The 15,252-nt window shown below is 38.7% G+C and overlaps 1 protein-coding gene and 1 long non-coding RNA gene across 2 annotated transcripts in view; one reads left to right on the forward strand and one right to left on the reverse strand.

Moving 5' to 3' along the window:
• Window positions 1-650: 650 nt before the first annotated feature.
• LOC134162100 (uncharacterized) lies at window positions 651-14,690 on the reverse strand. Its single transcript, XR_009964198.1, has 3 exons — window positions 14,601-14,690; window positions 7,189-7,269; window positions 651-1,013 (listed from the first exon to the last, which is right to left on the reverse strand). It is a non-coding gene; the product is annotated as an uncharacterized LOC134162100 (long non-coding RNA).
• The window catches only part of LOC134162099 (potassium voltage-gated channel subfamily KQT member 1-like), a 473,656-nt gene continuing 466,253 nt past the window's right edge, over window positions 7,850-15,252 (forward strand). Inside the window, exons 1-2 of the mRNA XM_062615579.1 lie at window positions 7,850-7,993; window positions 9,490-10,058. Coding sequence (XP_062471563.1) covers window positions 9,676-10,058 — 383 coding nt within the window. The 5' untranslated portion in view covers window positions 7,850-7,993; window positions 9,490-9,675. The remainder of the gene's footprint in view (window positions 7,994-9,489; window positions 10,059-15,252) is intronic.

Consider the following 15,252-nt stretch of genomic DNA (forward strand, 5'->3'; position numbering starts at 1 on the left):
AGGGGAGTGATAGGGGTTTGTGCGGGTGTCTCTTTTCACTAAGTCAGTTTTTTTTCTCTTGCAAATAAAAATTCAATTTCTCAGTCCCTGAATGCGCTTTGTATCATTAAAACAGGGAGTAGCTTCGCCAGCTTACTCTGAAGCAACTTTCCGTGCAGTTCTTTAGCAAAACGCAAACAGGTTCAGCCCTGTGTGAACCTGGACTGGACTGCTGGTTTTCTTCAGTGACAGCTTTTTTCTACTTTTTAGAGCTTGTTGCATGCAAGAGTTAGTGTTCTTTATAGGAATATACTTGTATCCCTGGCTGTGCTCAAGGAGTTCTTGGCTTTTCATCTATTTGCTTCAGGTTACAACATAGCTATAATGTATTTTACCCTTGCATTATTGATATAGCATAGAATCGTAGCATGGTTTGGGTTGGAAAGGACCTCAAGGCCACCTAGTCCCAGCGCCCCTTGCCATGGGCAGGGACACCTCACACTAGACTGTTGCCCAAGGCTCTTTCTAGACACAGTGCTGTTTGTGTTAACTTTTACTAAAGAATGTGAACATCAAATTGTCTACTTCAGAAGGTTTTTTTTAAAGAAACATGTATGGGATGTTCAAGTTGATAGAATAAAGAGCTCTCGAGAATCACAACTTCTTCCAGAACCCTTATTGTCAAACCAGCCTCTTTTCTACAGCTACTTTTAAGCAGATCGAGTTGTGTCTCATCACAGATTTCTTTGACTTAGCCAAGCTAAACACAGCCCCACATTTCTAAAAGGTGGACAAAACTGAAGTGCCCCAGATCCAGAGTGTCTTTCCTGAACTCATCATATTCAGCTGATTCATCACCATGTGTTACCACTTGCTTGTAAATTGCTGATGCTACAGAAATACAGAACTACATGAATAGGCTAGGAAATGCACTAGGATGAGAAGGATCTCCACAGCCACTAAGTTTTGATCAAAATCTTCCATCGGATTCTTTTCCCATTTCGTTTTGTTTGGCTTCTCCGACAGATGTCTACCTAAAAAAATCCAGTCCATGCACAGCAAGCTGATTTCTTATAAAAGAAAAGCAGGGAAAAACCTGCCACACATTATTTTTGCAGATGTTGGTCTTCAGTTAATTAATGTTTGTGGCCATTTTTTGTTTTTATTCAATGTTTTGTCCTAGCAAGCTTTACCAGATGTCTCAAAAAAATAATAACCAGCATCGTCTGTGTTTTTATAGTTAAATGCTTCATCTGAATGTTTTTTTTGGTTTTGTTTTTTTTTTTTTTTCATGAGCAATAGCCTAATTTTATCACAGAGAAACTCGTTAAGGTTAAACAGATATTCGTAACACTACTGCTATAGTGATCCACTAACAAGCTCATTAACTAGAGACAAACAGACCTATAGACTGGCCTTACGAATTTACCTCAGGATACATTCCTTGCATACTTTGTTAGCATACAAGTGTTCCTTCTTTCAAGTTGCACATACATTTTGAAAAGCCCTTCCAGTTACAGTACAACTGAAGCCACTTCATTTTTATTTGAAACTATGATTTTGCAAAAATGATATTTGGGGAACAAGAGCAGACATGTTTAGAAACTCAGATAAGCAGAAACATATTGGAGATGTTAGATAAGTGTATGTTTATGTAGCTAAATCATAGATTACATTACTACTATTTTTCAAATTTTGTGATTTCTTTCCCATCTTCTTAGTGAAAAAGCCAGCATTTACAAGGGCTCTGTCATCTCTCTCAGTAAGAGATTATGGTTCATCTTTAATTTTTCCAGTCAGATTTGATTTCACATGACCATTCAATAAGTAAAAATTTACTGGTGAAAAAGGGAATTTCCTACTATGATTGAATCCCACCCCTGGTTAACATTCTGAGTTCACAGAGCAGTGGCATTGTAATTACCAGGTAGCTATATACCCTACTGCCTGTACTAAGCTAAGTCAGCCTGGGTTAATTTGATTGCCTGGAACACAATAGGAAGACACTTGGTCAGCCTCTCTGTGCTCGAGGTCTTAAAGTCTGTGCAGAATAGGTTATGAATACTGAAGCCTGACTTTCTGATCATGTTGCACATACTGTAGAATAAGTAAAGAATTTAGAGCTACCAGAGAAAGTAATAGGTAGTTGTCTTAAATTACAGGACATAGATGAAATAGGAGATTTCTTGCTAAGGATATTCTCCATTTGGGAATGAGGTGTATAATTTCAGAAGAATTACTGCCTTGGGCTCCAGATCCAGTACAGAAAGAGAAGGTAATGTGGACCTGTGACATTAACAATTTCAAGTTTAGTTTACTTTTCTTTAATGTCAGCTTAGTAGTCAATTAAAGGTAGTATAAAAAAGCCTACAGGAAGAAGTTTTGTGGGAATCTTTTTAACAGAATATCTGACTTTTTAAACTCATACATGTAAATGTAAAATGTGCAACTGCACTTATCCTGCACTTATGATCTTTGTCAACTTTCCCTACTTCCTCTTCAGTTATAACACACAACTCCTCTGTAAAAAGTCTCTCTTGAAGAAATAATTACATTTTTATCAATCTTTTCAAACATACCTGTTACAAGAATCCACTTTTAATGATACTCTGTTGCAACCTCAGTACCAATAAAAGCATCTTTCTCCTCCAGTGCATTGCTAATGATTTAAACAAACCCAATAGAACAATGCTAGGACACTTAATATAATTGAAGATAGGAATCAAGTAACAGCTGAGGTTCACTCTACAAGAATTTATATTGTCTCTTATTGTTTGAAGGCTCTCCATAGCTGCTATCTGATACCTCTTCATTAATTAGAATAGGTACAATATTTCAATCAGTAATTTTGTCTTTTATGCAATATAAGCATTTCAAGAGACACTTTGCCATATGTGGTCGCACTTTATTTTAGAACGTACAATTTTTTTAGTGTTCTTATTCTTTTTCTGGAGGTATTAAAAATACTATGGCTTTTTATGAAGATGTATTATGATTATAATTGCCTTAAGAATTCTGCTGACCTAAGTAAACAGCACTAAACTTAAAAGACCAAACACACCTTAAACTTTAGATCAAGCTGTTCTCTACTGTCTAGATAGAATAACATAAGATCAGCAGAATTTGGCTTCACACTGTAAAAAATAACTCCCATGGAATGTATTATAATTGTTGCTTGATTTACCATAGTGCCTAAAATGGCAAACATGTTCAGGAGCTTATGGTGCTGCTTTCAATAAACAAAATATTCTTAATCAGGATATAATGCTGTGTTAGAAAATGCACCCACATGATATAAACTTCTCCTTATTTTCAATATTTCAATGTAATAATTCTCATCTTTCCAAAAGCCTACTGAAATGACAGTGCAATTAGCAAGGTTTTCTACTTTGTCACAATTATTTCATCACAGTGTGCCATTATTGTCTAAAAAGTGAGGTTAAGAACAGTGGTGCCTGAATCCATGACATTCCAGAGTTATTTCCTTTCTGCTATGGATCAGATCTAATTTTGTTGGGCCCAACATTGTCTTTACCATAAAACTATTAACCAAACAGATCACTGCTCTGTGCGAATGAGAGCAGCATACACTTCCGTAGCACACACAGCCCACAGTGGCATTGGCAAACCATGGGTCTAATAGAAGTTTGTGCATTTTAAACTTACATGAGCCATGTTTCACAAGTCATGGAATTGAATACTTTTCACAATTCAAAAGCAGCCTAATCTGAAGAACCATTTTGAAAACAGGAATTCTTTTCTTTTATCAGGACTAACTACGGAAAAACTTATATATGCTCCTTGCTCACTTATGGAGGGTGTGATCTGAGAGCTTTTCTGCCCATCAGATGCTTTGCACATTTCTGCAGGAGTTGAGGAGGGTGAAGGTTCCTTCTCAGGTGACTGCTGGTGGTCGTATGCCATCTCCAGAGCGAAGAGGGTTGGGAGGGGATGGGGGGGCTCGCTGTGCAGGATATTCGGGCACTCTCCAGGGTGCTGAATCCCTTGAACAGGCTCTGGGAGGAAATTGAAGTGCACTTTCAATACGCACAGTCTTGTGCTTTCCCCCTCTTGTCATTCTTATATGCAGAGGACGGCCACAAGGCCTGTGTCTATGGACAATACCACCGGGTGATTACAGTGCTTTTACTGTTTCCAGGCAGAAAACCATACTCTTCAAAGGAAGGAGCTCTTTTTGTCAATGGATATTTTACATTGGTAGCCTTCTCACTCTTCTGCTTGGGCTGCATTTTCACCATGTTGCCCAGTGCTTTAATATGGGACGTGTAATAGCATTATTTTACCTGTCACTGCAACCAGCACTTCTCCCATTTTCATTGCACAAAATGGCAGAGTTTGCCTGGATAGAGGGGATGGCTGGGTAACACAAAAGATTAATGAAACCAAAAAAACAAATGGAGGAATAACATATAGTTGGCTTTACTTGGGGATTGCTATGTCAGTTGTCAGTGGGTTTTACTTCAACAGAGCTAGCTGTTTGTCTTTATAGTCAACGTTTGTTGAGTAGCTTTTTAACCAACTAGTCAAAATCAGAATTAGAGACTTCCGAAAGAAACTTTCAGCCCATATGCTTGCAGTGTTGATGAAATTTCAAAAAATGAAATGGACGAGTATGGTAGGAACAGGCAGACAAACTGATCTGAAGTTGCTACTAGTTCCCCCTATACTGCTCATATGAATTAATTAATTAATATTTCCACCAGGTATAGATTTTGTTTAATTGCAGTCAGCATAACAGCCATATTTCATAGTATACGATCTACTAGATCTTAGTATAAGATCTATAAATATATGATATATATCATGCTAAGAGACTGACATTTTATTCACATCACAGTTGTTACTGATTACCTGAAGAACTTGCGTATTCTTTGGTTTTCTAGTAAAACATTTTATTTTCAGTTTGAACAGAGAGAAAAAAAATTGCATAACTGAAAGAGTCATCTTCATTTCTTATAGCAATTCCATGCTGGAAATGAGAGATTTATATAATTGCTAGATACTACTCTGGGTCAAGCAGTCAGCCTTGGAGACTTTCTATATTAATACTAAAATTATGAAGCAGTGCCAACATGTATAAAAGGCAATTTAGCATTTCAGATCTTTCCCCATTTAATAAAATGCTACAATAGATTTTACTTGACAAGCTTTAGGTAGTGAATGGAAGCCCAGTGTCACAATCTGCTGATTTTTTATGTACCATCCTTCCAAAATCATATATACATCATGATAATTTATCTTCAGCCTGTGCTTGCAAAGAAGAATATTTGAATTCATGGTGCGCATCGCATGGATTGCAAAGTGCTCTACAGACAACTGAGCTATCTAGCATATTTGCAAGACAGGTAGCACCCCATTTTCAAATTGCAGTTCAAAAATGAGCAGTACAGGAAGTAATGTTATATAAATTTGGAGCTCAAGTCTATACCCCTTTCAAAATCCCTAATTCCCCACAGTAAGCTTTGATGACGGTTGGCTCACCAGGCTGGGAAGCACAAGCAGAAAGCAAGGGTTGGCATTTTGCCCCTTACTAGCAGCTGGGGCCCAACCCGTTGAAGTCATACAACATGCTGAATTTGTGCCCTAACATGATCATTGCTAAGAAAAGATTCTGCAGCTAAGCCAGAATGGTACATGGCTCTCAGCAGTGTCTAAAATTTAGGTATCCAGTTCTGGCAGTAGAATTCACTTCCCAAACCCCAAAAATGCATGTTCGGGAACACTGCATGCAGAAAGCCGAGGTCCTGAGAAAGGAATTTGAAATGAACAGAGGAGTGTGGGGATGTTTCACAAGCCTTGTCTATTATTTACCTTTCAAAGTATTTTCTAATATTTGGGTTCCATATTATTTTTTTGTATTTCTTGTATGACTGATTAATGCTTTTCTTCTAAAATATTACCCCCTGAGGACCCAGTGATGATGGTATCAATAGAAAATGGAGTTGGTCCTGTATTTAGGGTAGTTTCCTGAGAAGTATCTCCTTGTCAAGAAGTCAAGAAGTGATTAAAATCTGCATCTCAAAACCAGACATTTCCCTGTTCCTCCCCATACTGGCCTTTTAGTTATGAGTTATCATACTTTCTGTGCCGAGTGCTAAATACAGTGCTGTCAAGTGTGGGGTAGATATGCTCTGTAAGCATGTGGACTGCATCAGGCACATCAACGTTAAATATGAGATGACAAGTGAGCCCAGCCATAAAAGCCACACTTTTGTTTGGCCACATTTTTTTCAGGGCATTATATGCATGTATATAGTCTTATCAGTGAAAGTTAAGCAGCTGATATTCCTGAAATCATGCACTTGCATTTCACAGAAGTCATAAATTAGTCAACTGCTTGAATTTGAGAGTTTGACCCAAAGATACACTAAATTTGGGGGGGGAAGCTGGAGGGGGTATGAAGGAATGAGTTCGTGTCTTCCACAGTTCAACCTATAAAATCTTAATCATCTTTCTGTTGATCAAGAAACAGGAGTCAGATGATCTGCGTTCTATTTCTGCAGTGATTTCAGATGTGCTGTTATTAATTGAGTCTCTGCATGTGCAGTAAAGCTGGGTACTACTTTCCCCTCAAAGGAAACTTATTTTAAACCTGAAAATATCCAAGATAATTATTGTTTGTTTGTATTTTTTTTTCCTTGACATACTTTGGGTAGTTATTTACAGCTTGAACGATTATATTCAGGGGAAGTCAGAGATGAGGACAGAAATTTTTGCACTTAGGAAATTACTTTTTGAGAAGGTTAATACAGCAGAGAGTGTAAAAGTATTAATTAAGAAAACATTTCAAAGAAGAAGCTTGAGCAAAAACCCAGAGAAGGGTTTCTGAGTCTCCAGTCAGTTATTAGTGCTTCTCCATGGACCACCTCCTGTACCATCTGGAATACTGTATTCAGTTCTGTACACAGTGTAAACTGGGTCACACAGTTTCCAAGTACAGTGTTCTGGACGGGTTGATTTTTAGAGAAGAATAAACATAAGACTGATCAGAAAAATAAAGGAACTAAGAACATTTTTTTTTTTTCAGTGTTACAGAAACATGACTTGGGAAACCAAGAAAATAATTTTCTGGGATAATCTTTCCAAGGAATGAGAGGTCTTAGCTCCATGAGCAATTACGATAAAAGTTGAAGACCATGTACATTGACAGTATTCCCTCACTGCCAGAACAAAAGATAAAATGGTTACCTCTGTTTCACTCTTGACCACGTGACTGTGGAAAACCAACTCACGTTCAGAATGTTGGTGTTCTGGACAGCAGTCTGATATCTATTACAGAAGGGAGAAAAAGAGAGAAATAGCAGTATTCGCTTTCTTCTTCCTGATTAGAAAGTTCAGCAATAAATTGAGGAGTTTGATGCTGGAATGCTTGTGTTTGGGATTCTTTTCCTCCCAGATTAATTCATTAAAAAAAAAAAGGAAGACTTGTGGTTTAGAAAGGCAACAACAGTAGAGAACTCCATTACTTAATGTATCATAATGAAGTGCTGCTTTTAGCTTTGCCAAAACTTTGATGGAAAAAAACAAACTGAAGCTGCCTGTTTAGACTTCCTCTGTATGAAAGCCTGCTGCAAAGGATCCAGCTAGCTACAAGCAGCACCTAATTCAGTTTCTTTAAAGATGTGCAGTAAGGAAATGCCACTTTTAACCCATTGCAATTAAGTGTATGCAGATAAGAAAAGGGCTGGGAGGGAAAGGAGGATGATCCAGCAAAATTAAGCTGTTGCTTGTGACTGCTGGTTTGACAGCAGGAAGAAGCAGAAGCAATTCCTCTCCGAAGCTGTCAAAACTGTTCCTAGTTCTTTTTCTGCCTTTGCAAGGGCAGCCATATAAGGCAGATAGAAGGGAGGGCTCCTGCCTTGGTCAGGGTGGGACTTGATAAGCTGAGACAGTCAGGCAGCAGCTTCTCTCCCTGCACCTATTCAGGGAGTATGCTACGTGGAGCTGAAGGAGCATTAAGGAGAAGGAATAGAAGGACATGCAACAAGATAAAGTAGGTTCAGGGTTTTCTGTGTTTTGTGTCTGACTGTGGGGGATGCCCTGTTTTGATCAAGCAGGCTAGCAAATGTGTTTCAAGTGGCTTTGTTTGCAACTGCTGGGTAGCTGGCCTTTGCTTCAAGCACTTGGCTAGATAGCCTCAGCACCCTAAAATGAATCATATGGAAGGAGTGTACTTCTCATAGATGTTTCTTGTGTTCTTGTTATAGTCACACTTTGATGAAGGTCTGTGTGTTTTAACTTTAATATTCAGTCCCTCCAGCTTTTCATTGTTCAGAGAAAGGTTGAGGGAAAACAAGTATTTCTCTATTTGCCATAGCACTAATGTAGAAATGCATCAGTTCACCTTACCATGGCCAGTGTTCAGAAATGAGCATGCTGTAACTGACATTCTCTCTCTAAATTACTTGATTCTGCTGAGAATAAAGTAACTGAAAATGTGGTTGTGAGTCTCTCCTCCTCTTCAAAAGAGCAGTAAGCTGCAACTCTATGGCACGTGGGATTTATATTGCAGATAACTACGTTACAATATGACATTACAGACATAATTTTAACATTGACATCAGCAGTGCTTTGAAGTTCAAGTACATCTCGTGGTACTTTTAATAGTCTAATATTTTCACAATTTTTTCATATTTCTGTTTTAGCTAAGCATGTCAGATAAGGAACCTTTTCATGGTGGTGTGAAAGAAATGAGGCAGTAGAAAACAGTTACATTTCAGGAAGACAGATGCTCTCAATCTCACAAAATTATTAATATTGCTGCTAAGTATTTGTATTCACAGCAGTTTAAATCTGCCCCATGAAATACATATTGATCTATAAGAGCCTTATTTTCTATTTTGTGTTCTCTAGGTACTTGCTTGAGAGTAGCAGAGTTAGCAGCAAACGCTAACTAAAGAAAGATAGAGATAAAGAAAGAAAGAAAGAAAGGTAAAGAAAATCAAGAATCAGGCCAGGAATCTTTCATCTTTTGCCTTTTAACAATATTAACCTCTCAGAGACAGTTATTATTAATGGCATTGTAATTTCTACACTTGATTAGAGTTGTTCCTGAGTACCATGGACTGCAAGATCAGATCTCATAAGGTGACTGAAAGAATTTATTTAAAATCTTTTTGTAACATTGATGCTCAAGATAAGAACTCCTGAGGTGTAGGTGTTAAGTTCAAAACTTCAATCAGGTGTATTTCAGTTAACAGCAAGTTTATAAATTCTAGGACATTTTCACAGGTCCACTTCTAATCAGGACACTTCAAGAACTGCTCAGCTTAAAATAATGTCAAATGGGTCAACTCCCAAGGCAATGCTGCTGCTGTATTTATGTTGCACTGTTTAAATAGTTTTAAGATTCTTCCCTCACAAATGTAACTGTGAATCTCAATTTTCTTTCTTCCTCTAGAACTCAGCCTCTTTCCTTTTCCAGCCTCCTGTTGCTTCTGGCATCTAGCATGCAGCATTGTCTAATACGTTTCTCTGATTTAATTTCAGAGGCTGTGAGTGACAGCAGGTGACAGGCTGACAGCTCACACTTGTGTCACAGAGAAGCTCCATGATAACAGCAGAAAGTCATCCTATCAGCTGCTGGAGAACACCCTCAGCAGTGAGGACATACAATACCTTCTGTGTGATTTTAAATATTGATCAGCGTTAGTAATACCTGTGTGTTATTACAGCATGTCCTGTGATAGTGGAGAAACTGTTGGGCACCCCATGTATAACCGCTTTGGACAGGAGCAAGGATCCACTTCCCAGCTGAGTAGTCTAAACGGAAATAGGGAATCTGCAGCGTTGCTCGGAGTCAGAGGGAGCTTAAGCAATATGCAGTATTCTTCTGTGGCGCTGGATCCAGAAACCCCAGGGAATAATGGATCCGGGATTCCCCACAACCCTGAGGAAGGCACAAGAGATGTAGCCTTGGCAGAAGGTGAAGTTCGCAGGGCCTGTACAACAAAGTGTTTCTATAGCCGTTACTTAGCTAAAACTAGTACGCAGGGAGATGTCTACAACTTCCTGGAGAGGCCCAGTGGATGGAAGTGTTTTATCTATCATTTCACTGTGTAAGTACCTACATTTTCACATCATATTTGATGTAAGGAAAATCAAACCGTGCCCTTAATCAGGCAGAAATCATACTTGAGTAGCATTGTCAGTACTTGATCTCCTGGGCTGAACACCTGTTACATGAGTAATCCTACTGAAAGCAATGCAAAAGCCAGTTTCTTGAAGGATCAGATGCTATCCATTAACATTTCCAGAGGAGGGCTTTTTATTTTTCACGTGATATTTGTCAGGTTTACACAGTGTATTTGGTATTTCTGAGGGGAAGTCGTATATGCTTGTGGCAGTTTTTATTGCTGCCTTAGCTGCTTTACGTTGTTCTACCTTCAGACACTGCAGTTTTTATCATGGCATGTGGAAGGTTCAGCTGTGATGACAGTCAATAAGTGTAAGTCAGTTTTGCTCATGCTGAAGTGCCAGAACAAGTGATCTCTTGGATATTCATAACATTACTAATTTGAATTAATTTACAGCCATGAACACATAATGAGTACAAATTTAGCAAAAATTTTTCATTATACCTTGTATGTAGTACACACAATGATGAAATTAAGGCTTCCATTTACCCTTGCAAAACAGTGGTTAATATATTAGTACAGCTGTTACTGTTTTATTTGAGCTGCTTATAGTACCTGTCAAGCTTGGCAAGACCTCAGTTACTGTTTTGAATGCTGCTTAGAAGAATGATAATTTATCATTTTAGCTGTAGAAAGGGTCCAGTTGTGCTCTTGATGAGGCAAGAGGAAGTTTTACTGACTATAGTGTATGTAAACTGAGCCAAAAGTCCTTGCTTTTATTATAAAATTAGCATATATCCTAAGGAAATGCAGAGTGTTGAAATGACTCTGTTTGTCTTAGATGAACTTTTCTGTGACGTGACTGCATCTTGGAAAAACCATTATCACTTACTGTAGTCAGTAGCTGCCCAGAGAAATATATGGTAATTCTAAGAATGAATCATAATGCTTCTATTTGGCATGGAATAGATGGTTTTATTAATATTTACTGCCTTTCACCACTCAAAATCATATATGGATTTTTTTAAAAGGGTTATTTGATTCATGAAATTTTGCCAAGTAAAAGGATAGGGCCTCTTTCAAGTATGCTTATAGTATACAACAGTCCCTAAGGCTTAAACGAGTGTAATTTTGTGAAGATTCAAATATGTGAATGGTAATGATTTAAGTCTATTTGGGGTTGGGTCCTCTTGCTAAAATACAGTTGTTTCATCCTCTGCTTTCATCTCATACCTTTAGTATGGATTTATATTCTGCAATGGTCATTAAAATAAATAAATAAATAAATAAATAAAATCTACGCACATACACCCATCAAGAAAATTGGAGAAAATAGGATTTTTTTTAACTGTTCAAGGATTCCTGACTTTAACGAAAGAATATGTAAACTGACCTCCTTTAAATGCTTTTTCTTTGAGATTACTTGAAACTTTTTAGACATAATTTTTGGCCAGTATTTTTTCTTAAGAATATTTGTCCTACTAATTATCCCAATAACTACATGGCGTGTTTATTTACATAACAAGTTTCTGGTTTGGAAAGAACATCCTTTACAACACTAATTATCACTAAATTTAAACATTGTTAATAAAGTGCTAATCTAAAATACAATTAATTCGATAATGAGAACAAGCTGTAATTTCTTATAAAAGGTTTCCCATGTTGTATCTGTGGGTTTGGGGTAATTTATGCAGAGTTGATATGATGATGACTGTTTTCATGACAAATGCATTCTTCCAAGTATGTAGATGATGTTTGTATAGCCTGGAGGAGCTGGATGTGCAGTGTCCCTTCATTGTCCTTTCGTCCTTCATGTGCCACAAAGATCTCATAATTTATATATAAACTTGTGGGACTTTTCTGTCCAAGAGGGACTGGAGTCTCTTCTGATCTGGAGCCAGTTCAGCTACAATCCCCCTAACTTTCCAGAAACAGGCAAGGCGAGGGAACAGCAAGTGCTCCAGGAGGTGACCTTCCTCTTACATTCTGAAATTACCAAGATAATATCATCTCCTATAACATTTGTAGTGTGTCTGATGCTTCAAGTTCCTTTTAAGGGAGTAAACTCGTGCTTCTTAAGGAACTTTATAATATGTGTTAGAAAAGGGAATTATTTTTACCTAATTAAATCTAGAATTTGTGTTGTTTTAGTGGAGTTATTCTAAGCTAAAATTATGGTTTCAAAACAGAACACTTGAAGGAGTGAGTGGATTTGCTTGAGAATTCCCCCTCCCAGTCCTGGAAACCTCACTAAGGTAATTTTCAGCTTCACTGTAGGTACTGTGAAAAACTTAACTCCTGAAATCCCCAGGAACAGGGTAGAGGATCTCGCTGACAAGTTAGAAAGAGGTGTGGGCTTGAGAAACAGCTGTGATGTGCAGTAGTAATATATTGACCCTAACCAACCAATTCTTGTGGCTATGTAAATCTTTAAGGCATTGGATACCAATATATGTTAGAGTCCAGCTTTTTGCCATATGGTCCTCAGTCCAGAAAATGAAGTGTGTGCCTGGCTTGAATTTGATGTCTAAACTCAGCTATGCGCTTGATTTAATCATAGCCAAATGTGAAGATATTAGGGTATAAACCTCATATTTCATCTTTTGAATGAAAGATAAGTCTATCTTGGTGATGAATTCTGGATGGTAATGAAGTGGCAAATCCCCACATTTAAATCATTTAATTGCAAGTGGAGCCTTATTTATGTCATGTTTCTGAAACAGATATATATATATATATATTTAATTACAACTGGAATGGCTTGATTATAGTTTAGAATATTGTGTTAATTTGGCTAAAATGTTGTGTTCACATACATTTGAACTGAGTGGTGAGGGGTGAAGTTGGACAATTTTCCTGATAGTAAGATTATTGACCCCTATTTAAAAACAGGTAGAAATGATCATAAACTAAACTGAGAATTATGTAGATGCTCAGAGTGCTAGAAGGCAGTTGTGGTGGGCAATGTTACACTGCCAAGCCTTTGCAGGCCACCTTGGCCATTGGCAAAGGGTGAAGATGGTCCAGTTTTTCTGCCATGTTTGTAGAGTCAACGAACCAGAAGTAGGAAGGTATGACTTAAGCCTGTTGAAAGAAGAGGATCACTCTATGTGCACCCTCATGCACTCATACACTGAAGTGGTCAGCAGTAATAAACCGGTATGGTTTAACTTGGGTTCAGGGAGAAGAGGTAACTGATCGCTATCTTGTTATTTTGTTCTGTGAGTGATGTAGGCCACCTTGTGTCGGCTTAAGGCTATGTCTACATCAGAGCTCAGCCCTGTGCTGCACAGCTGCACAAGCCCAGGTTCCAAGAAGAAAGCAACTGAGTTTGCACAGATTTGCACCAAGGCTAACCGGCCTTATATCTGAGCAAGCAAGGTGGATCCATAGTACCTTTTCCCCTCAGATACACCCTGTTGTTTTTACTCACAGCAGTCCAATTGCCTTGTTCTATCTTTTCCATTTCTCTGGAACATCCTAATTGTGACTTAATTTTGGTCTTTTCAGCTGCTGTTGGCTGGGTAGCTTTTTTTCAGTTACAAGCCAGAAGCTTAGAGGGAGCCTGGGTGGGTAGCACTTGGACTAAGAAGTGAGGAAGCAGAATAAATGGCTACCTGAGTGTGGTGAAACAGGGACAGAGGAGAACCTGGGACCTGTAGACAGAAGGCTAGATTGTGTTGTCATAAAAACAGACTGGTGGCAGTGATGTTGAAACTGGAGGAAAAGCAGTACAAAAGCAGGCTAGCTCAAGAACAAAGGGAAGCAGACTTAAGCAGGAAGGACAAATTAAAAAAGGACTAGCAACTTTTGGAGATCAGAAGTCTAGATATAGGCACAAAGAATTGGATCTCTGGGACAGCTGTATATGGTCAAGAAGTTTAGAGAGCCACTGGGAGGAAGAAGGGGTAGGAGATGACATCTGGAAGCTAGGGGAAAGAGGGAGCGTGGAATTCATGACGGGAGAAGGCACCTTTCACCCATAGGCAACTGGTTTGAATCTTGTCCAACATAATAGTGAAGAAGTAATGACTATGGGGAGATACAAAAGGAGCTGTTGGTCTCAGTCCAGTTCTTAGCGAACGGATGTCAGCATCACTGCTGGAGTTAGCACAGCTGGAAGGCTTGCTGGCAGTCAGTAGAGAAACCACAGGCTGGTTGAAAAGGGAGGCAAGTCTAAGGCAAGAGGGAGGCCCATGAGAGGGACTCTGAGATTGTGTTCTCAGGCCTGCCATTTTCTTGTTGTGTAACACTGTTAAAGTTTAAGTGAGAACTTGCAGCTGTTCCAGGTTACTTTGTGCTGGTTTGGCCACTTGTTAAATGAGTGTTAGACCTTGCTCTCATTTAAAAGTGAGACCAGTCTTTATATCCTGTAACTTCCCATGGGATGGGGTGAGCTGATCTGACAACCCATTTCTAACAAATTACCTCCAGTTCTGCTCTCCTTATCCACCTTAGCCATTCAGCTTCCTCCTGCCAACTCTAGCTGTCCTCGGATATCCTTGGATAACCTGTTCAACTTACAATGTTAGGAGAAACCTAGCCCAGCAGGAAAAAGTGGATGATCTTCTGTCATGTTAGTAGTACACATCCAGCATCTTGGAAGTACTGTCCACTATGGTTCTCTTAGTGCTCCTAGTGGATCATTGTCACCTGTTAAATTTAATATGAAATTGTACAGAATAATTGCAAAGTAACACTGCAAATCATCTGGCAAGTACTGCGGACCACCTGGTTTGACTGCAAAACATTTCACAAATGCAGAGTTTGCCTAGCAACAAAGTCTGCTCTCCAGGCTCATTTATGATTTATGGGGAAACAACTCCTCCAAATGGTGACTCAGAAAGAATAATGGCTATTGCTTTGAATCATTCCTAGGGGATGCTGCCTGTCTCTCTGTTGACTGCGTGGGAAAGATGAGGAGAGATTATGGTTTCACAAGAGCTGGCATAATAGTTTACTGATACAAAGAGTATAATGTTTCTTCTCTCACCTTCCCTTCTTCCTTCCTGGCCCCATATTTCTCCTGTGTAACATATGCTGCTTCTGGGAGTCACTGTAGCACACTTAACCTAAGTCAACAAGTAATGACAGAAGTCTAGCACAGCAAGAAGGTGAATAGCTTTTTGTTACCTTAAGGGGTTACAGCATGTCGGCAAATGGTCTGATGGTGCTG

This window comes from Pezoporus occidentalis, unplaced genomic scaffold, assembly GCF_034315485.1.
Source record: "Pezoporus occidentalis ecotype Australia unplaced genomic scaffold, CSIRO_AGI_Poc_V1 ctg182, whole genome shotgun sequence".
NCBI lineage: Eukaryota > Metazoa > Chordata > Aves > Psittaciformes > Psittacidae > Pezoporus > Pezoporus occidentalis.